The 25,124-nt window shown below is 41.9% G+C and overlaps 1 protein-coding gene across 2 annotated transcripts in view; it reads left to right on the forward strand.

The window, feature by feature from the left end:
- The first annotated feature begins 21,830 nt into the window (after positions 1-21,830).
- fbxo3 (F-box protein 3) overlaps positions 21,831-25,124 on the forward strand; it is a 51,524-nt gene continuing 48,230 nt past the window's right edge. For both annotated transcript variants that reach the window (XM_080720852.1, XM_080720853.1), the window contains exons 1-2: positions 21,831-21,929; positions 23,751-23,840. In XM_080720852.1, the coding sequence (XP_080576978.1) occupies positions 21,835-21,929; positions 23,751-23,840 (185 nt within the window). In that variant the 5' untranslated portion in view covers positions 21,831-21,834. The remainder of the gene's footprint in view (positions 21,930-23,750; positions 23,841-25,124) is intronic.

Here is a 25,124-nt window from a genome sequence, read left to right on the forward strand (position 1 = left end):
CGCAGGTTGCTTGCGTGCTGAAAATAGCAGATCTACAAGCTCACAACGCGTCGCGCTGCGACGCGTTGTGAGCTTGTAGATCTGCTATTTTCAGCACACAACTAAGTGTAAAATCAGTCATTACGATGCCATCAGGGTCTGTCAAAATGCATTTCAGTTGACTAAATCAACTGTAAAAAAATCAACTGTAAAACTAAATGACATTTTATTAAAAAGATTATGACAAACTAAATCAAAATTTGTTGTCAAAAACAACACTGATTCTCACTGGCGCTCTGCCAGGCTGCCTCAAAGACTATAGCAGGATTTCTCTACTCCTACGAGGGCTCAACTTCAGTCTAAATAAACTAAACTACTTCACTACTCACCAAACCAAAGGTAGTTTTGTGTTGTTGAAAGTCTATTCTCCACGGTGGGAAACCTCTCAGCACCCACTCTGTAAAATATTTATTTTTTCTTGAAATAAAACGCATCCGACTCGACCGCCGCTTATTTCCGGGTTGTGTCTGCGGTGGCTCGGTGTGGATGGATTTTATTTCATGACAAAAATAGTGTATGCTGGGGGGGTGGGATGCTGAGGGTTAGGGTTAGGGTTAGGTGTATGCTGGGGGGGTGGGATGCTGAGGGTTAGGGTTAGGGTTAGGTGTATGCTGGGGGGGTGGGATGCTGAGGGTTAGGGTTAGGGTTAGGGTTAGGTGTATGCTGGGGGGTGGGATGCAGAGGGTTAGGGTTAGGGTTAGGTGTATGCTGGGGGGGTGGGATGCTGAGGGTTAGGGTTAGGGTTAGGTGTATGCTGGGGGGTGGGATGCAGAGGGTTAGGGTTAGGGTTAGGGTTAGGTGTATGCTGGGGGGTGGGATGCTGAGGGTTAGGGTTAGGGTTAGGTGTATGCTGGGGGGTGGGATGCAGAGGGTTAGGGTTAGGGTTAGGTGTATGCTGGGGGGGTGGGATGCAGAGGGTTAGGGTTAGGGTTAGGTGTATGCTGGGGGGGTGGGATGCTGAGGGTTAGGGTTAGGGTTAGGTGTATGCTGGGGGGTGGGATGCTGAGGGTTAGGGTTAGGGTTAGGGTTAGGTGTATGCTGGGGGGGAGGGTTAGGGTTAGGGTTAGGGTTAGGGTTAGGGTTAGGGTTAGGTGTATGCTGGGGGTGGGATGCAGAGGGTTAGGGTTAGGGTTAGGTGTATGCTGGGGGGGAGTAATGCTGAGGGTTAGGGTTAGGGTTAGGTGTATGCTGGGAGGGTGGGATGCAGAGGGTTAGGGTTAGGGTTAGGGTTAGGTGTATGCTGGGGGGGAGTAATGCTGAGGGTTAGGGTTAGGGTTAGGTGTATGCTGGGAGGGTGGGATGCAGAGGGTTAGGGTTAGGGTTAGGTGTATGCTGGGGGGTGGGATGCAGAGGGTTAGGGTTAGGGTTAGGTGTATGCTGGGGGGGAGTAATGCTGAGGGTTAGGGTTAGGGTTAGGTGTATGCTGGAGGGTGGGATGCAGAGGGTTAGGGTTCCACCGCGGAGAATAGACTTTCAACAACACAAAACTACCTTTGGTTTGGTGAGTAGTGAAGTAGTTTAGTTTATTTAGACTGAAGTTGAGCCCTCGTAGAGTAGAGAAATCCTGCTATAGTCTGTGAGTCAGAGAGAACCTGCTGACGCTCTGGACCAGAGCTACAGTAGGGTTAGGGTCAGAGCTACAGATGGTATACAACTATAGAGGGTATACAGATACAGCTATAGAGGGTCAGAGCTACAGTAGGGTTAGGGGTTAGACTACAGAGGGTATACAACTATAGAGGGTCAGAGTATACAGTAGGGGTATACAGCTATAGAGGGACAGAGTATACAGTAGGGTATACAGCTATAGAGGGACAGAGTATACAGTAGGGTATACAGCTATAGAGGGACAGAGTATACAGTAGGTATACAGCTATAGAGGGACAGAGTATACAGTAGGGTATACAGCTATAGAGGGACAGAGTATACAGTAGGGTATACAGCTATAGCTATAGAGGGTATACAGCTACAGTATAGACTAGGGTCAGAGCTACTGTAGGGCCTGTTGCTTGCAGCTTGCTTATTTCTGTTTCTTATTTCTTGTTTCTGTTGCGTTCTTTGCTGTCATCGTTGTTCTACTTTCATGTTTCTAACAAACAAAGCGTCCGGTGCCAAAGAACCCTTTGTTTACTGCCAGAGAGAAATGAATAAACGTCACATTTATAGAAACAACACTTCTTTACACGCTGTAAGAAATAACTCAATAAAATGTATTCTAACTGAACTCTGATGTTTGCTGTCTGCTTTGTGTTGTAGGAGAGACAGAGACAGACACAGATATCTGCTTTGTGTTGTAGGAGAGACAGAGACAGAGACAGACACAGATATCTGCTTTGTGTTGTAGAAGAGACCGAGACAGAGACAGAGACAGAAAGACAGACACAGATATCTCAAAACAAATCAATAGATTCCCTGCTGCTGATCGGGGATCAGTTTTGGCTTCTCAAACTAAGCCAGGAACTCAAAGTGAATCTGACTCCAGATCTGTACTTAAAGGCATTAAAACAAACGGTCCCGTTTTTTCCAGTCCAGTTTCAGGCTTTTATTTTGTGTAAGCTCCAGGAAGTTTGCCTGCTTTGTTTTTGTCACACAGGAGTCTCAAACAAGGTTGTTTCTTACACTAAATACGTTGTTTTTTTCCCTCATTACTTATTTACACGTCTTATTTATTTACACGTCTGATTTCTCTTAGTTGGCTGTGTTCGATACTTTTCTTTCAAATACGATAATTCAACAATTCCCATCTGGCAACACTGGACAGACAGTAGGACAGAGAAACTCCCTCTCTGTCTGTCTGTCTGTCTGTCTGTCTGTCTGTCTGTCTGTCTGTCTGTCTGTCTGTCTGTCTGTCTGTCTGTCTGTCTGTCAGTCAGTCCTATAACAAGACATGGACCCTCACAGTGGAGTCAGTCCTACACAGTACTGACTGTGTAGGGTCCATGTCTCATACAGCAGTACTGACTCCTCTGTGAGGGTCCATGTCTCATACAGCAGTACTGACTCCTCTGTAAGGGTCCATGTCTCATACAGCAGTACTGACTCCACTGTGAGGGTCCATGTCTCATACAGCAGTACTGACTCCTCTGTGAGGGTCCATGTCTCATACAGCAGTACTGACTCCTCTGTGAGGGTCCATGTCTCATACAGCAGTACTGACTCCTCTGTGAGGGTCCATGTCTCATACAGCAGTACTGACTCCTCTGTGAGGGTCCATGTCTCAGTACTGACTCCTCTGTGAGGGTCCATGTCTCAGTACTGACTCCACTGTGAGGGTCCATGTCTCATACAGCAGTACTGACTCCTCTGTGAGGGTCCATGTCTCATACAGCAGTACTGACTCCTCTGTGAGGGTCCATGTCTCATACAGCAGTACTGACTCCACTGTGAGGGTCCATGACTCCACTGTGAGGGTCCATGTCTCATACAGCAGTACTGACTCCTCTGTGAGGGTCCATGTCTCATACAGCAGTACTGACTCCTCTGTGAGGGTCCATGTCTCATACAGCAGTACTGACTCCTCTGTGAGGGTCCATGTCTCATACAGCAGTACTGACTCCACTGTGAGGGTCCATGTCTCATACAGCAGTACTGACTCCTCTGTGAGGGTCCATGTCTCAGTACTGACTCCTCTGTGAGGGTCCATGTCTCAGTACTGACTCCTCTGTGAGGATCCATGTCTCATACAGCAGTACTGACTCCTCTGTGAGGGTCCATGTCTCAGTACTGACTCCTCTGTGAGGGTCCATGTCTCATACAGCAGTACTGACTCCTCTGTGAGGGTCCATGTCTAATTTTTTGTCTCAGGACACCCCATGAATATTGTTTTAATCCGAGGCACCCCTACATTATAATTTTCACTCCCAGCACCTTATAGCATATCGTCGTTGTCGGGTGTAAACCTTGTATGTCCAAAACCGTTCGTTTTTGTATTTATCATCTATAAAATGTACTAAACTAGTGAAAACAGCAGATCTACAGTGTTCTTTCTTGTAGATCTGCTGTTTTCACTAGTTTTGTGCGACAGTCTTGTATGATGAAGCAGGGCTTTGCTTTACCAAAAGACGTACACATTTGAAACTTGAGATACAAGGTTTCTGCCCGACAGTGACGATATTTTAGTGATTATTTTGTGAGGAAAACGTTGAGATAACAGCCATTTTGGTTAGAACTGACTGAAAATAACTTTGTACTTCAAATTTATGTGTGTCCAAATACGGCACCCCTGGACTGCCCCGTCAGCCACTTTGAAAACCCCTGGTTTAGACACATGTTAGGTTCATTGTTTAGCTGCTATCCTATAGTTTAATGTTATTTAGATAGCCTGTTGTTTAGACACATGTTATCCTATAGTTTAATGTAGTGTTATTTAGATAGTATGTTGTTTAGACACATGTTAGGTTCATTGTTTAGCTGCTATCCTATAGTTTAATGTTGCTTCATTGTTAAAATTTTCCCCTCATTTTTACACACATTCTTTAGTTGTTTTCCTTTCTGTCCAACAGACAGACAGGGATTACAACCACACCCATGCGGGGGGGGGGGGGGGGGGTGGGGGGGGGGGGGGGGAGGGGGTTATGAAGCAGGATGTACAGTACACACACACACACACACACACGCACGCACACACACACGCACGCACGCACGCACGCACGCACACACACGTGCGCGTGCACAAACACGGGAAGTACAGGTCAACATTCTTTGAGCTGAGGTTAGACATTCCTTAGTAATTAACTTCACAACACAATAGTACACACACACACATGCACACGCACACGCACGCACACACACACACACACACACACACGCACGCTCACGCACAAACACACACACACGAATGTGCCACATACACACACACACACACACACACACACGCATGCATGCACGTGTCATGTAGCAGACTGCAGAGTGCCTCAGCCTGATATGGCCTCAATAGTCTAGTATCTCCCTCAGTCCATAGGGATGTCCCTTTGGATCAATGGATAAGATATTGGACTTGCACATGGGAGACCCGGGTTCAATTCCTGGGCGTTACACACCATCACATGTCCATCACATTGTGACTTGTTGTGAACTTGTAGATCTGCTATTTTCCAGTATATTTGAAACGGTGATTAACTGGTTAATTTATGATGTACTCTTTTCCTTTGGTAGAAGTAAAGTATTTATTTTAGTAAAGTATAAAGTAAATTAAAGTATTTATTATAGTAAAGTATAAAATAAAGTATTTATTGTAGTAAAGTATAAAATAAAGTATTTATTATAGTAAAGTATAAAATAAAGTATTTATTGTAGTAAAGTATAATATAAAGTATTTATTGTAGTAAAGTATAAAATAAAGTATTTATTGTAGTAAAGTATAAAATAAAGTATGTATTGTAGTAAAGTATAAAGTAAAGTATTTCTGTATGAATGTACTTCAGTACAACGATACTCAGGTAAAAGTACTTTACTTACAGACAGTGAACCAGGCATTGTGTTGATGTCATTGTTTTTTGGGGGTTTTCTTCCCTCTGGTGGTCAGTCTAGACATTGCATCATGTTCTCCATCACAGCTCTGTGTGCTGAATAAAATAAACTGTATTTAAAATGGTGAGAAGATCACAACTGTGATTCTCATCTGGGACATCTAGAAAGGGTTTTCTTTTATCTAGAAAGGGTTTTCTTTTATCTAGAAAGGTTTTTCTTTTATCTAGAAAGGTACATTTTTCTTAAAAGACAAAGATATTTTAGATAGCCATAGAGCACAGAAAAGATGAGTGTTAAAATGTTTTCATTTAATACTTCTTTCTAATGTTTTAGTGATTTTAACGATTTTGATTTGCATGCATGCCCCCAGGTTGGGGGCATGCATGCATGCAAGTGGCTAAATATGAATTTGTAGACACAATAAGCCCATTCCCAAGATGCACCACCATCGTTCATGGTCAGATGTGACTCATGGTGGCTGGTAGTTACTGTAAATATATAAATAAATAGAATAATGTTACTGTAAATGGTAACACAGAAATTGCTGGCTCATTGTGTCTAACGCTGATGTTATCCTCCTTTTAAAAAAGCTCACAGTTCACAGCGCATCGCTGGTAGAACGTAGATCGACTATTTGTGCTCTAAAAAAGAAATTAAAACATGATAGAAATTGGTCGGCGACCTTCAGGGTCACCACAGCGGCCAAATCAAGTTGGGCTCCCATCAACTCTCTATGCTAGCTAAATCATTAGAGCAAGCCCTGGGCTACATCTGTGCAACATTTGGTGCTTTTAGACTGATTAGTCACAAAAAACCCCAAGGCCTCCGACTATGAAAAACCCCAAGGCCTCCGACTATGAAAAACCCCAAGGCCTCCGACTGGAGGACGATCTGCCAAAGGTTTTGACTTGAGGTTTGACTGACAGATGAGAGGTGTTTTTATACTTGTGATGATATTGAATGTTTGTGATGCTACTTCATGTGTTGATGAATTCAGGCTTTTGCAAATCCCGCCCCATTCTGCCCTGTTACTATGGTGGGACATTAACTCACCCACCGCTATTTTTAAGACCCTTCTGAGGGTCCACACCGCCAGGATTTTGCCTACCTTTAACGTGGGCGCGCGCGCGAATCCATTGCGCGATGGTTCACCGATTGCATTCACAATACGATCCAGGCAGGGTAAGCAACAAAGCACTACAGCCTTCCATCGCTCAAAGCGAAACCGACGGAGCGCCACGCTGGTGTTGCACAACATTGAACCGGATGACATTTCGGCAGACAGGATACAGGCGTCGTTGTCCCGCCCCCCCCATTTCCGTTCTGGAACATCCAGATCCGTTTTTTGTGAATAGGGCGGGTCCACAGAGCGCTATGGACGGCGAATCGGCGATCATACTTTTTTGTTTTATAGTTATTAAAGCTAATTGATAGCTCGTCATATTCGTCATACGCAGAGTGGACCCATAACTATAGCTCGTCAAACTCGTCCAATGTAGTGGATGAGTTAACCCTGGGCAGATTGTTTTTATAGTGGCAGTGAATGGGATTTCTTTTTTTTTCATAGCCTCATTATTGCAATTTAAAGTACCAAAGGAAAAACATCTAGGTGATATTAATAAAAAGGGAAGACAAAGGTACAGTAGTTACATTGCAAAACAGGGGGTTTCCCCGAAAATATATGTTTTAATTTGTTTAATCCCAGTGGGACAGAATCACTATTGCAGATTCTTTTATAGTGGAAGTGGATGGGATTTTTTTTTCCTTCATAGCCTCATTACAGCTATATAAAGTACCAAAAAAAACACATCTACGTGATATTAATAAAAAGGGAAGAAAAAGGTACAGTAATTACATAGCAAAACAGTAATTCTCCCCCGAAAATATATGTTTTAATTAGTTTAATCCTCTGGATCAGAGAGAGAATAGAAATAGAAGGAGAAAGCACATTGCATCTTGGGTAGGAAGAGGAGAACTATAATCTGTTCTCCTCACATAATAGGCTGGCTTTTCGTAATTCTGCCCATTTAAAATATATGTACCCAATCGTAACAAGTTAGACCATTGATAAGGTCCATGTGAACTAGTCTGTTGAAGCTTATTCATTACAATGATCGCAAACGCTATGGTCGCGAGCGGCCTGGCCGTGCTCCGCAGTGCGGACAGCCGGTGAAAGACGGCTGCCACTTTCTCCGACTGCAGAACTCCACCCCCGCTTGCAAAAAGTGAATGTATTTTTCTGGTTGGCCAGTCAGGGAGTCTCAGGGACCAATCAGAAGGCTGACAAACGGTGAATTGAATACCAAGAACCCCAAAGGAAACAATGGGGGTCAATTTACTAAAATAATGTTTTTTGTTGTAGGAATGCGACGAATACAAAATAGTACAACGTGGAGACTCAAGTCTCCATGGCGTAATCAATAGTAGGCCTAATCCCTTCTTTGTATTTACCTACTGTATGTTTTTATACTTTTTTTTTATTTCCCCCTTTTTTTCCTGACTATATCTACTGCATAGTACTGTGTTCTATCCGTCTGTCATTCGGGAAAGTCCTGATCTGGCGAAGCCCGAACTGGCGAACAGGGGAAATGTCCCCTACCGTAGCGATCTGGCGAATCGTTTTATTGTCTTAAACATGGCTCTGTTTTAAGGCATTTTTCGTAGTTATTGAGTGCTTGCGCATTGGTCTCGCCTGTTGCCCGTGGCTTATGCTCCAGGCGGAGCCGCTCGATTGTCCACGACACTGCAAGCGGCGCGAAGGCCAGCGGACCTGCAGGCCAGCGGACCTGCAGGCGAAGGCCTGCGGCGCTCGGGGGCGAAGAGCGGGCCAGGGCCGCGCGAGTTACGAAGCCGTGGTGAATGCAATCGTTATATTTATGCACGATAAACGCCCTGTCCAGAAGGATTAAACGAAAAAGACGAAAAATATGCAGAAGGTTTTTTTTTCCCTTTATCTTTCGCCAGATCGCTACGGTAGGGGACATTTCCCCTGTTCGCCAGTTCGGGCTTCGCCAAAAAGGTACGTGCCCTGTCATTCAATGATATATGAGATACTTCAGTGGTTTCCTATGGAAATAAGCTTAGTCTTTTCTAGGATCTCCTTTTAGTAGACCTTGTACCAGTGAACTGTACCGTCATGAAACTGTACCCTAACCCTAATGCAAACTGACAATTAAAGTCTTCAATCTTCAATCAATCAAAGCTAGGCCAGAATGCCCTGCGTGAATCTCTACTTCGGTGCCATACCAGTCCCTGGACAAATGCTCCGGAATGGAGGGGTAAATGAGGTAAAGCCTATTTGATATCACTATTAGCCCTATTCACGGCCCGCCCACTCAGCAAATTTCTCAGCAACTTCCTGGTGCTGACGTCAGATTAGAAGGGTAAAATACCACAGAAATAGCTGGACTTAAAGCCAACAAATCATTATTTCGAAACAGTAAATTAAAATAATTATAACACTTTGTTACCTGTTATTTTATACTGTACTATTCGGAAATTGCATTACATTTGCGATTTCTGTGTTAACTATATGGGCTTTAGCAGGGTTTTACCCTTCAAAACGTGACTTCAGCACCGGGGGGATGCTGAGTGGGCGGGCCGTGAATAGGGCTTATATCAAACTTCATGGAAATAACGCTGTAGAGTTGTAGTTGCAAGTTGTTGTCACTGGAGGGCGCAGTACACTCTCTATATATTCAGAAATAGAACTTCCTGTTCTGTAAGCTTCACCTCCACTTCTGGGTTGGTTTGGAAGGTGATAAACACGAGCAGGTATGAAAACACAACACAAACTGGTATGAAAACACAACACAAGCAGGTATGAAAACACAACACAAACTGGTATGAAAACACAACAAACAGGTATGAAAACACAACACAAACAGTGAAAACACAACACAAACAGGTATGAAAACACAACACAAGCTGGAATGCAGAACAATCATTTATTGTTGATTATTTCCATAATACATACTTGTTATTCTCCTGACCAAAGAGCATGCAGTCAAGTGTAGTCTTGTGAATCCACTATAGGCCCAAACCAAGCATGTTGCTAATGCTAACCTTGACATAACATAACATAGGCTACTTATGGCAGTAAATGGCAGCATATTGTGATTTACTGATGCTTCTAGAGCAGGGGTTCCCAAACCTTTAGGCTGGAATTAGACTGCAGTCAAGTTCAGCCTAAATCTGGTTTCTCAAATCTGATCTTTTGGCCCGACTTTTCACACTGCATTTGCAAGGTTCCAGATCTGATCTGTGTGTTCAGAGTGATTTTAACAACTTCAACCCAAAGCTGCCCTGTGTCGACATATCTGCTTTGGTTACCGTGGTAACGACGTAAGCGTCATGACTTTTCCCTCTTTATGTGTTTCTCAATTTTTAAATGTTCCTCTGACAGCTGATTGGATCGTAAGCTTGTCAACTCATTTTCTGCCATGCTGTGAGATGTCTTCATATAATGCCTTACTTGTTCCTGTACATTTCTTGCCCTAAGACACTTTATGTGTATATATATATATATATATATATATATATATATATATATATTATTTGCCCCCCCCCCCTCTCTCTTGATGCACCTTCTCTTTACTGTTACAGTACTGTTCTTGTTTCTTCCTACCTTTTCTTACTTCTCTGTAACTTTGTAAATAACTGTATACTGCTGTGCTACCACTGGGCAACTGAGTTTCCCCCTTGGGATAATAAAGGTATCTATCTATCTATCTGTAGTGTAAACCCTATGCAGGAATGTTTTATTTTCATTACACCTGCTGTGCGCTCCTGTAAATCATAATGCAACGCTTGCTCTCTGTAAAGACCAGTGGCGCTCGGGTCGTAATGAAAATAAAACAGTGACGTTTTGGACAGTTTGATGTGACTTGGCTTGGTGCGTTCAGACTGATGTTTTGGACAGTTTGATGTGACTTGGCTCGGTGCGTTCAGACTGAGATCTTTAGAAATCAGATCTGAAACCACCTCTGGATGTGGTTTGTAAAAATGGGATTTCATGTGACCTGCATTTGACCTTTCTGCATTTAGACTCATTTAAGCAAATGGGATTCCAGTCTTGATGTGACACAGATCTGATTCAGGCTGGATTTGGCTGCCAGTGTAAATAAGGCCTTAGGCCGGATTTACACTGCAGTAAAATCCAGCCCAAATCCGATTTGGTTCTAAAATCCGATCTTTTGGCCCAACTTGTCACACTGCATTTGCAAGTGACACAGATCTGATTCAGGCTAGATTTATGTGGCAGTGTAAATCAGGCCTTCTTGTTGCTTCTAGAGCAGTGGTTCTAGAGCAGTGTTAAGTTCTTCTAGAGCAGTGGTTCCCAAAGCCTGAGACCAAAAAGAGAAACTAGATGTTTTCCTGGGACCCAAACTAGTGACAATAGTCGTCTATTTTCACTGCATCAACTGGCATGGCAGAGCAGGTCTGGGGATCTTTAGTATAATGTGATAGATTGGTTGCCTCTCTGGAGTGAGTGTGGAAATATTATGTGTCATTTTGGGGGTTTGAGAACCACAGCACAAACCACACTAAGAATATTGTGTTGTCTGATAGGTATTTTGTTATGGTTCATATATCATCTTTTTATCAATACATATTGATTACCACCGGACCCTAAGGCACAGCCCGTGACTGTGCCATGTCATGTACAGCATTTACAAGGCCAGACATCTGTCTGGTAGAACTGAGGCCTTATCAACTGCCATGGAGCCTGTAACTAAAACAATGAGAATTGTTTTGGTATTCTAAGGCTCAGCCTGGGACATCTGGTGTCATCCAGACACCAGCAAGGACATCTCTTCCCCCCAGTAATCTACTGTACTAGCCCTTACCCGTTCAAAGATATGAGCTCCAAAATGATGTGCAGTGTGTGGGTTATGGGATGTGCACTGTGCACACAGTATATGAGGGATGGAAAGTAACTTTAACTGGTGCTTGCATGATGTAGGAGCATCAATGTAAGAAACCCGTTTCGTTTAATGGCTACAGAGATACTGTTCCCCCCCCCCCCCCCCCCCCAGCCCGCCCGCCCGCCCGCCTGCACACACCGCCTGCCTGCCTACACACACACACACACACACACACACACACACACACACACACACACACACACACACGGTTAAACATTTTGCCTCAAGCTAGATGCAGAATAGATGTGCCTCATGCTAGATGCAGAATAGATAGTAGATACACCATAAAAATGCTAATATACAGCATACGATTTGTGAAAGTGACAAACGGGCTTCACAGTTATGTCAGGTGTGTTCATATGCTTATGGTGATGCGATTTCAGATCAATTGCTCCAGCCACCGAGGAGAAATGCTGTTTCAGACAGACAGACAGACACTCACTCAGACATTCGCAAAATTATAGTATAGATATGGATTCTGTCTTGTCACTTGTGGACAAGAAACATCCTATGAACTGTTGAAACGTCATCTACTGACTGACCAAATGACCATACATAAACTCATGTCAAAACATCATTTGTCAGAGAGAGCACAAACCATTGAACCATTGATTATTCTGTTGTACCTTTGTCTTGAATTCTCTCTCTCTCTCCAGTAAACATTCCATTCTCACTCTGAATCACTCTCCTGTCTTATTTCTGTGTGATGGATTATTGTATCTCATAGGGGAATAAGAAGGTGTTGTTGTTTACTAATAATATATTTATCTTTGTCATTGGATAAGATTTTGTCAACAATTCCATGCTTTGATGTTCTGCCAAAAGGAGGGACGACAGGAAAACATTGACCAACATAACATTATTCTACATTGTGTAGTTGTGTAGTTGTGTAATTGTGTAGTTGTGTAGACTTCTTGTAAATGAATGAATGCAGATTTAATTTAACTAGTAAGACGCCTCAGGGCGACAAGCACACAGTGATGTGGACATCAGGGATCTCCATATACGGGCATAAAAGGGATTTGTTCCCCCTGGCATCACAGCGATCTCCATATCTCCATAAATGGGCATAAAAGGATCCCCCCCCCCCCCCCCCCCCCCCCCCCTGGTATCACAGGGATCTCTCTTAACAGGGCATCATTAATATTGATGGCATCAGGGAACTCCATATATGGACATAAAAGGGATTCTGTTAGTGTGACAACACAGTGACATCAGAGCATGATGTCAGAGTGACAAACCCTTAGACCGTAAACATGTGTACACGACTACGACTACGCGGACAAGCTGTGACGGTTCTCATAGTAAAATAATAATTTAAAGATTTAAGAGAGTTAAAGATCTATAAGGGACCCCCTCAAGGACCACTGGTGGTCCCCGGACCACTGTTTGAGAACCAATGAATCAACCAATCAAAAATAATTGTTTCCACCTCGTTGGCGGCGCATTGGGCAGGGCTTTCATGGTAACTTTCAGCCAATCGATGAGGTACGTTATGTTACACACATGAGCCAATGAGACGTCATGTTACACACATGAGCCAATGAGATGTCATGTTACACACATGAGCCAATGAGACGTCATGTTATACACATGAGCCAATCAGACCAAATTAACCAACACGCAAACAAATTAACCTTATTTTTTATCTTTTTTTTTTTACAAATGCTGCCATCCTATTGGTTAAGCGTGGCGTTTGTCATGATGGCCGCCACCCAATGGGTGAAGTGCTCCATGTTTGCGTAGACGCCGTAGTAGCCGGGCTGCGCGCAGCCCCGCCCCCAGCCCACCACGCCCATCAGGAAGTGGGTGGAGCCATACAGGGTGGCCAATGGGCTTCCGTCGTCTCCGCGGCACGACTCCTGCTCGCCCTCCAGGTAGCCGGCGCACAGCGAGCTGTCTGAGATGTTAAACCTGTAAATATATATAAATATATATATAAATACCAGTAAGACTCCCTAATCGGGAGATAAGCGACCGTTGGTCGCTTATCTCCACAAATAGGCCAAAAGTTTGTTTTACCAATTATTACACTCGGCATTATCTACCGACAGATTAGTAACAAGATGTCAAAATCGTTGAAGGTTGAATCTCCAGATATGGAGATAACCAACACATCCCTCCATATATGGAGATAACCGACGAATCTCACTAAGTCTGACCTCACAAGCCCCATATTTGGACACGAACAACATATAACTCCATAGAGACATAGCTGCTGACATCAGTATGACATCACACTGCTGACATCAGTATGACATCACACCGTACACAAATGACCCTTATATAAGACCGGCATTATCTACCGACAGATTAGATGCAAGCAGGATCTCGACTCTGACACTCATCGGCTCATAAGCTGGTTCTCCCTCCATATATGGAGACAACCGACGAATCTCACTAAGTCTGACCTCACAAGCCCCATATTTGGACACGAACAACATATAACTCCATTCATACTGATGTCAGCAGCTATGTCTCTATATATGGAGTTATATGTTGTTCGTGTCCAAATATGGGGCTTGTGAGGTCAGACTTAGTGAGATTCGTCGGTTATCTCCATATATGGAGGGATGTGTTGGTTATCTCCATATCTGGAGATTCAACCTTCAACGATTTTGACATCATGTTACTAATCTGTCGGTAGATAATGCCGGTCTTATATAAGGGTCATTTGTGTACGGTGTGATGTCATACTGATGTCAGCAGTGTGATGTCATACTGATGCGGAGATATGAGCAGGGCAAAGGTGTGACGTGTGACGTGTGACCGACGGACGGCCGGTGGAGGTTTTGATACTAAACTGCGACCTGACGGTCGCAATAAACATTATGTACACAACAAGCTGTCTGAGACATTAAACCTGTAAATATATATAAATATATATATAAATATAAACATTATGTACACAGCATGCTGTCTGACACGTTAAACCTGTAAAATATATATAAATATATATAGTAAGACTCCCTAATCGGGAGATAAGCGACCGTTGGTCGCTTATCTCCTGTCACACTGCTGACATCAGTATGACATCACACCGTACACAAATGACCCTTATATAAGACCGGCATTATCTACCGACAGATTAGTAACAAGATGTCAAAATCGTTGAAGGTTGAATCTCCAGATATGGAGATAACACATCCCTCCATATATGGAGATAACCGACGAATCTCACTAAGTCTGACCTCACAAGCCCCATATTTGGACACAAACAACATATAACTCCATATATAGAGACATAGCTGCTGACATCAGTATGACATCACGCTGCTGACATCAGTATGACATCACACCGTACACAAATGACCCTTATATAAGACCGGCATTATCTACCGACAGATTAGATGCAAGCAGGATCTCGACTCTGACACAACTCATCGGCTCATAAGCTGGTTCTCCCTCCATATATGGAGATAACCGACGAATCTCACTAAGTCTGACCTCACAAGCCCCATATTTGGACACGAACAACATATAACTCCATATATAGAGACATAGCTGCTGACATCAGTATGACATCACACTGCTGACATCAGTATGACATCACACCGTACACAAATGACCCTGACGGCACACACCAAGCAGTGTGATGTCATACTGATGCGGAGATATGAGCAGGGCAAAGGTGTGACGTGTGACGTGTGACCGACGGACGGACGGCCGGTGGAGGTTTTGATACTAAACTGCGACCTAACGGTCGCAACAAATATATATATATAAATATAAACATTATGTACACAACATGCTGTCTGACACGTTAAACCTGTAAAATATAAATGAAAATAAATATGATATAAAATAAAATATTAATGCAATGTTTGGTGTATAAATGTTGAATTATTTTATATTTTTATATAAATATGATATACCAGTAAGACTCCCTAATCGTCGACTGTTGGTCGCTTATCTCCATGAATCTCCATATATGGAGATGACTGACGTATCTCACCTCACCTCACATTCGATATCTCCATATATGGAGATATCTAGCTGCTGACCTCATCAGGGTGACATCACGCTAATATCACATCGTACACAAATGAGCGGCCCATATATGGAGATGTCTAGTTAGTGACCTCATCAAGATGACATCATGCTGATGTCACCTTCATACACAAACAAGCCCTATAAATAGGAGCCTTTGACACCGGAGAAGAGAGAAGCATTCCTCGACTCAGACCATACAGCCAGGAACACCGAAGCCTATAGCCCTATAGCTTATCATCACATCCAACCATCTCAAGATCTTCAGCTAGTTCTCCCAGCAAGACTTCAGGGCCTTCCATACGATTCAAGGCATCTCGGTTAAGTTCTTACCGGACACCACTGCGGCGGGTCCTAATCCTAGAAACCAGTCCCCTTGGACTAGCAATCTGTCGGAGATAATGCCGGTCTTATATAAGGGTCATTTGTGTACTGTGTGACGTCATACTGATGTCAGCAGTGTGATGTCATACTGATGCGGAGATATGAGCAGGGCAAAGGTGTGACGTGTGACCGACGGACGGACGGACGGACGGACGGCCGGTGGAGGTTTTGATACTAAACTGCGACTTAACGGTCGCAAAAATATTAATGCAGTGAATATGGTGTTTAAATGTTGAATTATTTTATATTTTATATAAATATGATATCAAATATGAATGCAGTGCATATGGTGTTTAATTGTTGAATAATTTTATATTTTTATATAAATATGATATCAAATATTAATGCAGTGCATATGGTGTTTAATTGTTGAATTATTTTATATTTAATATAAATATGATATCAAATATTAATGCAGTGCATAGTTTAATTGTTGAATTATTATATATTTTTATATAAATATGATATCAAATATGAATGCAGTGCATATGGTGTTTAATTGTTGAATTATTTTATATTTTATATAAATATGATATCAAATATTAATGCAGTGCATATGGTGTTTAATTGTTGAATTATTTTATATTTTATATAAATATGATATCAAATATTAATGCAGTGCATAGTTTAATTGTTGAATTATTATATATTTTATATAAATATGATATCAAATATGAATGCAGTGCATATGGTGTTTAATTGTTGAATTATTTTATATTTTATATAAATATGATATCAAATATTAATGCAGTGCATATGGTGTTTAATTGTTGAATTATTTTATATTTTATATACATATGATATCAAATATTAATGCAGTGCATATGGTGTTTAATTGTTGAATTATTATATATTTTTATATAAATATGATATCAAATATGAATGCAGTGCATCATATTTCTCTCACAGCTTCTCATCTGACATCCAGCATCATCATAACAGTCACAGTTCTGGTGCTGCTGCTGCTGATAACCAGTGGCCTCTATCGTCTCTGGAAGGTAATTATTCATCTGAATTCCATACAAGACTGGAAAGCTAATGAAGTTCTTACACTGTTTGTATTTAAGAGAGACATCTGATCCAGTAGATTAAAGTCTGGTGCTGCTGTGTTTCTCCAGGTCACCAGAGGGCGTCGTGAGCAGAACAATGAGGTGGTTTATTATAACTAGCCCTTACCCGTTCAAAGATATGAGCTCCAAAATGATGTGCAGTGTGTGGGTTATGGGATGTGCACTGTGCACACAGTATATGAGGGATGGAAAGTAACTTTAACTGGTGCTTGCATGATGTAGGAGCATCAATGTAAGAAACCCGTTTCGTTTAATGGCTACAGAGATACTGTTCCCCCCCCCCCCCCCCCCAGCCCGCCCGCCCGCCCGCCTGCACACACCGCCTGCCTGCCTACACACACACACACACACACACACACACACACACACACACACACACACACACACACACACACACACACACACACACACACACGGTTAAACATTTTGCCTCAAGCTAGATGCAGAATAGATGTGCCTCATGCTAGATGCAGAATAGATAGTAGATACACCATAAAAATGCTAATATACAGCATACGATTTGTGAAAGTGACAAACGGGCTTCACAGTTATGTCAGGTGTGTTCATATGCTTATGGTGATGCGATTTCAGATCAATTGCTCCAGCCACCGAGGAGAAACGCTGTTTCAGACAGACAGACACTCACTCAGACATTCGCAAAATTATAGTATAGATGTAAGACGGGGGAACGTTGAGCTGGTTTATTTGAACCAGTTTGCTGAAGCTGCTGGACCCAGAGAAGAAGAAGAAGAAGAATACCACCTGTATGAAGAAGAAGATGAATACCACCTGTATGAAGAGGTGGGTCAACAAGGAGCTTCTGAAGCTGGACCTGGTGGTGAAGAGACACCATACCAGAGGATAGATCTACAAGATGTCACTGTTTATAACCGTGTTGGTTCTGAAGGGACAGAATACCACCATTATGAGGAGATCGATCTACCAGATGGACCCAGAGCAGAGACAGAATACCACCATTATGAGGAGATCGATCTACCAGATGGACCCAGAGCAGAGACAGAATACCACCATTATGAGGAGATCGATCTACCAGATGGACCCAGAGCAGAGACAGAATACCACCATTATGAGGAGATCGATCTACCAGATGGACCCAGAGCAGAGACAGAATACCACCATTATGAGGAGGTGGATGTACGGAGAACGGTAAGAGGAGGCAGGACTGTGTATGAGGTGGATCTCTGAAGGACAATTGAACCTAAACAGACGAGGAAAGCAGGCTCTGACGTTGGGTCTTCTTTGCAGGGGGTGGAGGAAGTAGCCAGACTGCGAACGGCTGGGAAGCTGGACTCCATCTTGAAGAACTCCTCCCACCCCTCCACCTTGAGATCTTCAGTTACTGGAGTAAGAGAGGAAAGAACTGTTTCTCCTACCCAGGATGGAGACCCACGAGACTGGGAAAGTCTTTTGTACCAGCTGCTCTCAAGCTATAACATGAGACACAAAACGGTCGCTTGACAAGGACTACCTTCCTAACCTAGGTGGACTTTAGCCGTATTTAACTGGAACTATAGTTGTACTGACTCTGACCTCTAAGAACCTTTCCAGGGAGGGTGCTCATGTGCGTCTTGCTGTGTCACCCTTTCTTGTTTTCTTTTAGTTTTTTTTTTTGCACTGACCAATGGACACTGTTTTAGTTTGGCTCTGCACTATTAGATTGTGTTAGTAGTATTAATAGTAGTAGTAGTAGTTAGTTGTATATTGTAGTTAGTAGTATTGTTAACTAGTTGAGTATAGTAGTTAGTAGTAGTAGTAGTAGTAGTAGTAGTGTAGTAGTAGTTAGTTGAGTATTTTGCTTGTGTTTGACATGGTGGTGAGATACTTGTAGACTAGCATTGACTGTTATGGACACTTTAGTTTGACACTGTATTGATAGTTGTGCATACGTATTGCTATTTGATGAGTAGTATTAGTAATTAGTAGTTGTAAGTATGGCTGTTTCACTTATGAGCGTGTACTTTGTGTACAGATCCTTCTCATAAAATTAGAATATTGTGTAAAAGTAAATTTTCTTCTGTAATATAATAAATATTCTTTAAACTTTAATATATTTTAGATTCATTGTGCATGCAGTGACATATTCAAAAGCTTATCTCGAAATATTAGAATATTCCACACGACCACTCAAAATAAGGAGTTATAATACAGAAATGTCAAACTTCTGAAAGGTTATGTTAATGTATGCACTTATCTATCTATCTATCTATCTATCTATCTATCTATCTATCTACCTACCTACCTACCTACCTACCTACCTATCTATCTATCTATCTATCTGTCTATCTGTCTATCTATCAACATGTCACACTATGTGTCTGTCAACCTTCTGAGTTATATGCGTACCTCTGTAGTGTCAGTTATATTTATAACAACAGTTATATGGTACATACAATATGTATGTTTGTTACCTTTAAAGTAATGTCAATATAAATAAAGATTAATATGTTATGTTTGTTACCTTATTAAATAATGTCAATATAAATAAAGACTAGAAAATGTAAGTGTGCCTGCAGCTCATCAAGTGTATGCAACCTTGTGCAGCGGTTAGTGTTAACATTAGCTTTAGCCTTTTTAGCATCATTAGCATTAACATTTTAGCATTAGCATTTCTAACATTACCATTTTTAACATTAGCATTTTTAGCATTATCTTTTGTTAGAATGAACACTACCATTTGTTAGCATTTGTTAACATTAGCATTTGTTAACATTAGCATTTTTAACATTAACATTGTTCAGCAATATCATTTTTAGCTTTAGCATTTGTTAGCATTGAAATGTTTAACATTAGTATTAATTTTTTTTAGCTTTAGTATTAGAGGAAGTTGCTGTTAGCGTTAGCAGTTAGCCGTTGGGACTGTGGGACAAAAAGACGTTTTGTGTCATTATTCATCAGTCATTCAGATCATAGATCCCAACCTGGCAACCTCTGTGTTTCCAACATGCTTGTTTCTCTCCCAACCTGGCAGTCTCTGTGTTTCCAACATGCTTGTTTCTCCCTCAACCTGGCAACCTCTGTGTTTCCAACATGCTTGTTTCTCTCTCAACCTGGCAGCCTCTGTGTTTCCAACATGCTTGTTTCTCTCCCAACCTGGCAGTCTCTGTGTTTCCAACATGCTTGTTTCTCCCTCAACCTGGCAACCTCTGTGTTTCCAACATGCTTGTTTCTCTCTCAACCTGGCAGCCTCTGTGTTTCCAACATGCTTGTTTCTCTCTCAACCTGGCAACCTCTGTGTTTCCAACATGCTTGTTTCTCTCTCAACCTGGCAGCCTCTGTGTTTCCAACATGCTTGTTTCTCTCCCAACCTGGCAGCCTCTGTGTTTCCAACATGCTTGTTTCTCTCCCAACCTGGCAGCCTCTGTGTTTCCAACATGCTTGTTTCTCCCTCAACATGGCAACCTCTGTGTTTCCAACATGCTTGTTTCTCTCCCAACCTGGCAACCTCTGTGTTTCCAACATGCTTGTTTCTCTCTCAACCTGGCAACCTCTGTGTTTCCAACATGCTTGTTTCCCTCTCAACCTGGCAACCTCTGTATAATTTCGGCATATCGTTAAAAAGAGCGTGAATTCACTAGATTTGCTGCTGATCCGGGATCAGTTTGGGCTTTTCAAAGTAAATCAGTCAATCTGACTCCTGATCTGTACTTGGAGGCATTAAAAACACCGGTTGCGTCTTTCCAGTCCAGTTTCAGGCTTTTATTTGTGTAAGCTCCAGGAAGTTGCCTGCCTCCACGCAGCATAATGTGATACGTTGTTCCTTACCCTAAATACCCATTTATTGCTGCCTGAAATTACTTATTTACACATCTGATTTGATTTCTCCTTTTTGGCTGCCCACTCTACACCTGAGCACAGAGTGTTAAAATGTGTTAGGACACTAGAAGTAGGCACTAGTATAGAGACATACATTTGTGTAGTAGAGAAGTGCAACACTGCACTGCCCACTCTACACCTGAGCGCTTGTTTCCCTTCCAACCTGGCAGCAGCTCTGTGAAGCTTGCAGTACTAGCGATTCCAGTCTGGGAGGAACAGCAATAAGCCTTCAAAATAAAATCACAGTAAAATAAAAAAGGGTACGGTTTTACTTCTAAGTGTCCTAACACATTTTAAAGGTTCTTTCGTGGTATGCAATTAAGCTATTAAAGGCCGTTTAACATGTTAATTCCATTATTTATCTACAAGCTCACAGCACGGCACGAGTGCTGCGCTGCGTTTGTGGAAGTCTTTGAATATTTCAAATCCTTCTATGTTTCTATGTCAGTTGTGCTTTCATGTGAAGGACCCCCAAAATGATAGCCTATGTATTTGGCCACGGACCCCCGTCTCAAAACATTTAGTTCCAGGGACCCCCCAGAAGCAACGTTTTAGTTATTAATGTTTGCTTAAAAAGTACACATATTCAAAGATTTTTCACAACTTCAAAATTAGCAGATCTACAAGCTCACATCGCGGCACTCGGTGCCGTGCTGTGAGCTTGTAGATCTGCTATTTTTCAATGGCTGAAGTAGGCTATACAATAATCATAATTTGAGTTATATATAGCTTGGTTTAAACGCTGAATATTCTAAAGGTGCAAATCGTGTGTGCAAATTAATCGATTTTCAATTTTTGATTGATTGAAGACTTTATTGTCAGTTTGCATAGAAAAAGGTACAGTTCACTGGTACAAGGTCAACTAAAAGGAGATCCTAGAAAAGACTAAGCTTATTTCCACAGGAAACCATTAAAGTATCTCATATAACATTGAATGACAGACGGATAGAACACAGTACTATGCAGTAGATATAGTCAGGAAAAAAAAGGGGAAAACAATAATAATAATAATTAAAAAAATGGCCTCATGGGTACTCTTATTGTGAAGAGATCGGCCCACCGGAGGTCTTATCGCCGACGGCTTTAGCGCCGCTCACTTCACACAGGTGGTGTTTTCCAACATGGCGGCGGCCTCATCAGATCTCCATCTCAACAGTCTTCCTTCAGACCCTCTGCTGCTGGTCTTATCCTTCCTGGACTTCACAGACCTGCTGAGGTAAAACTACAGATCTGTTGTTCCCTCCGTTGCTTTCATTACAACAACAAACTAAACCTTCCCTCTCCTCTCCTCTCCTCTCGTTGAAAACAACACCGCGGGTTTCTATTTGCTGCTCAGAGCGCACATCCGGTCCAGAGCCCGCCCCCCCGCTTCCGGTCCGTTTCCACGCACACACCCGTGGAAACCTGCGGTGCGTTTCCGTATCCGCTCCGCGCCGGAAACGCTGACCTGCGGGAGCTAATGTGCCCCGCCCCCCGCCGTTGTTTACGTTTTTCAAACAACAAACTGTCAACCAAACAAACGTTGTATTATTTAAAAAAAATACCTTATCATTAATTAAACGTTGTAAATTACAAATTTTAATTAAACATTGTAATGTACAACTTTTATTTAAATATGAGGTTTTTTAAACATCAAACTGCTTCCATAATAAACCCTAAGCTAACTGTTAGCATGTGAGGAGTTTGTTATTGTTTATGAAACAAACTAGTTTTAGTTGAACTCACATGTGGGGATAATAATCTTTTTTTAGGTGATCTACAAGCTCACAACCGGTCGCATTGCTGCCCGGTGTGAGCTTGGAGATCTGCTAGTGTGATTAAGATAACTGCATAACATTATGATGACATAACAGTCATATGTAATGTTGCAATGTGTTGTTTTTGGTACGTTGTGCGTTTTAATGATGCAATAGGGTCTTCAACACGGGGTCCGGGACCCCTAGGGGGGTCCTCAGAGTTACTACAGGGGGTCCTCCAAATCGTGTGATAGAAAGAAAAATAATTATCTCCTTTTTAGACAGATTCTTAACCAGATACTGAGAACTTTAGCCAAAACTAGCAGATCTACAAGTTTCTAGATCTGCTATTTTCGTCTCCAAATTATTTTGGGGGGTCCCCAGATGATTAACTTAATGTGCAACATTGTTTTCTCTCTAAACAAATCAACATCAACATATAGTTTAAGTGTATAGAGGGTATCTGCTCATTTCTAAAGTGACAATTTAAGGACTTTTAATACCTCTCAAATGACAAATTAAACATTGGCCAAATTGTCAAATATCAGAGGCAGAAATTCAGGGTGGGTGGGGGTCCCCAGTTAAAATATGATTATTTGTGGGGTGACGGCCCGAAAAGGTTGAGAACCACGGGTCTAGATCAGGGGTTCCCAAACTTTTTTTTGTCTCAGGTCACCCCATAAATATTGTTTTAATCCGAGACATTATAATTTTCACTCCCAGCACCTTATATTTATAGCATATCGTCGTTGTCGGGTGGAAACCTTGTATGTCCAAAACCGTTCTTTTTGTATTTATCATCTATAAAATGTACTAAACTAGTGAAAACAGCAGATCTACAAGCACACAAGTTTTGTGCGACAGTCTTGTATGATGAAGCAGGGCTTTGCTTGACCAAAAGACATACACATTTGAAACTTGGAGATACGAGGTTTCTGCCCAACAGTGAGGATATTTTAGTGATTATGTTGCGAGGAAAACGTTGAGAGAACACAATACTCCTCTCCTATGAACACAATACTGGTCCCCTATGAACACAATAATCACGGTTGTTTTCATTAATATCGTACCGGTGAAACGTATTAAGAGTTTGTAACTAAATAATAACTATATTGGATCCAGTTTTTCTTTTTTTTTTCTTTCCTGAAAAGTAACACATTTTCTACAGAGTGCCATGATACTTACTGTATGTTGACATATTATGCAACCTGACCTGTGTGTGTGTGTGTGTGTGTGTGTGTGTGTGTGTGTGTGTGTGTGTGTGTGTGTGTGTGTGTGTGTGTGTGTGTGTGTGTGTGTAGTTGTAGTTATGTGTGCAGGAGGCTGAATGATCTCTCAGGACAAAACGCTCTGTGGAAACACCTGTGTGTGAAACACTGGCTGCTGACTGAGTGAGTACACACACACACACACACACACACACACACACACACACACACACACACACACACACACACACACACACACACACACACACAAACACACACCACAATTCCATCCATGCTGTTTTTTCTTCTGCTAAATGAAATAATAATAATTATTAAATAATAATATTGTTTAACAATAATTTAACTCTTGAGAGTGCAACATTTTACACTCTCAACTTAAGAGTTAATCAATGATTCGCTTCGTTGCCAACGTTGTGCGTCCTTTTGGTTACCAACTCTCCATCATTTAGCTGGGGACCCCCTGGAACCCCCAACTCTCCATCATTTAGCCGGGGACCCCCTGGAACCCCCAACTCTCCATCATTTAGCTGGGGACCCCCTGGAACCCCCCCAAGGACCACTGGTGTTAAAAACCACTGATATGTCATAATAACCAGTAAGACTCCCTAATCGGGAGATAAGCGTGATTTTAGGGCCAAATGTGTAGGAGCAGTGTCCAAAAAATGTGTTTTGCAAGAATAACCCTAACCCTCATGGTGGCGCTAAAAGAGGCCATGTGAGAATTGAGGGGTGGAGGTTGTGGTTTGGCAGGCAAGGAGGTTGTGTAACATTTTGACTGACTGACAGCTGGTGGAGGTTTTGATAACAATAATAATATTTATTTACAGTATGTTTCACTTTTCAAAACTGTAGCAGCGTTGACAATTAAACAAAAGCAGGCCACAAATGGCCTACTAAAACAAATGGAAAAAACCTGAATGCATACCCAGTGGATTACAGTACTTGCTTGCACAAGTAATAATTAAGTAAGAGAAGAAATGAACTGATGAACATGTATTTTTACAAATGATAAAGCAGTGAAAAAAGTCTTTCTAATGGTCATTAGTAGCTGTGTGTGTGCTGTTCTCCTTTCTGCCACCAGGGGTCACAAGTGTTCTCTTAATGAATCCATCACAGCCACATTGTTCTGCAACCATATAATAGGCATACAACTGACTGATATACTGATACAGACCATATATAGGCATATAACTGACTGATATACTGATACAGACCATATATAGGCATACAACTGACTGATATACTGATACAGACCATATATAGGCATATAACTGACTGATATACTGATACAGACCATATATAGGCATATAACTGACTGATATACTGATACAGACCATATATAGGCATATAACTGACTGATACAGAACCATATATAGGCATATAACTGACTGATACAGAACCATATATAGGCATATAACTAGGGCAGTCATGATTAATACATAATCG

This window comes from Nannobrachium achirus (genome assembly GCF_963921795.1).
Source record: "Nannobrachium achirus genome assembly, chromosome: 24".
Classification (NCBI taxonomy): Eukaryota; Metazoa; Chordata; class Actinopteri; order Myctophiformes; family Myctophidae; genus Nannobrachium; species Nannobrachium achirus.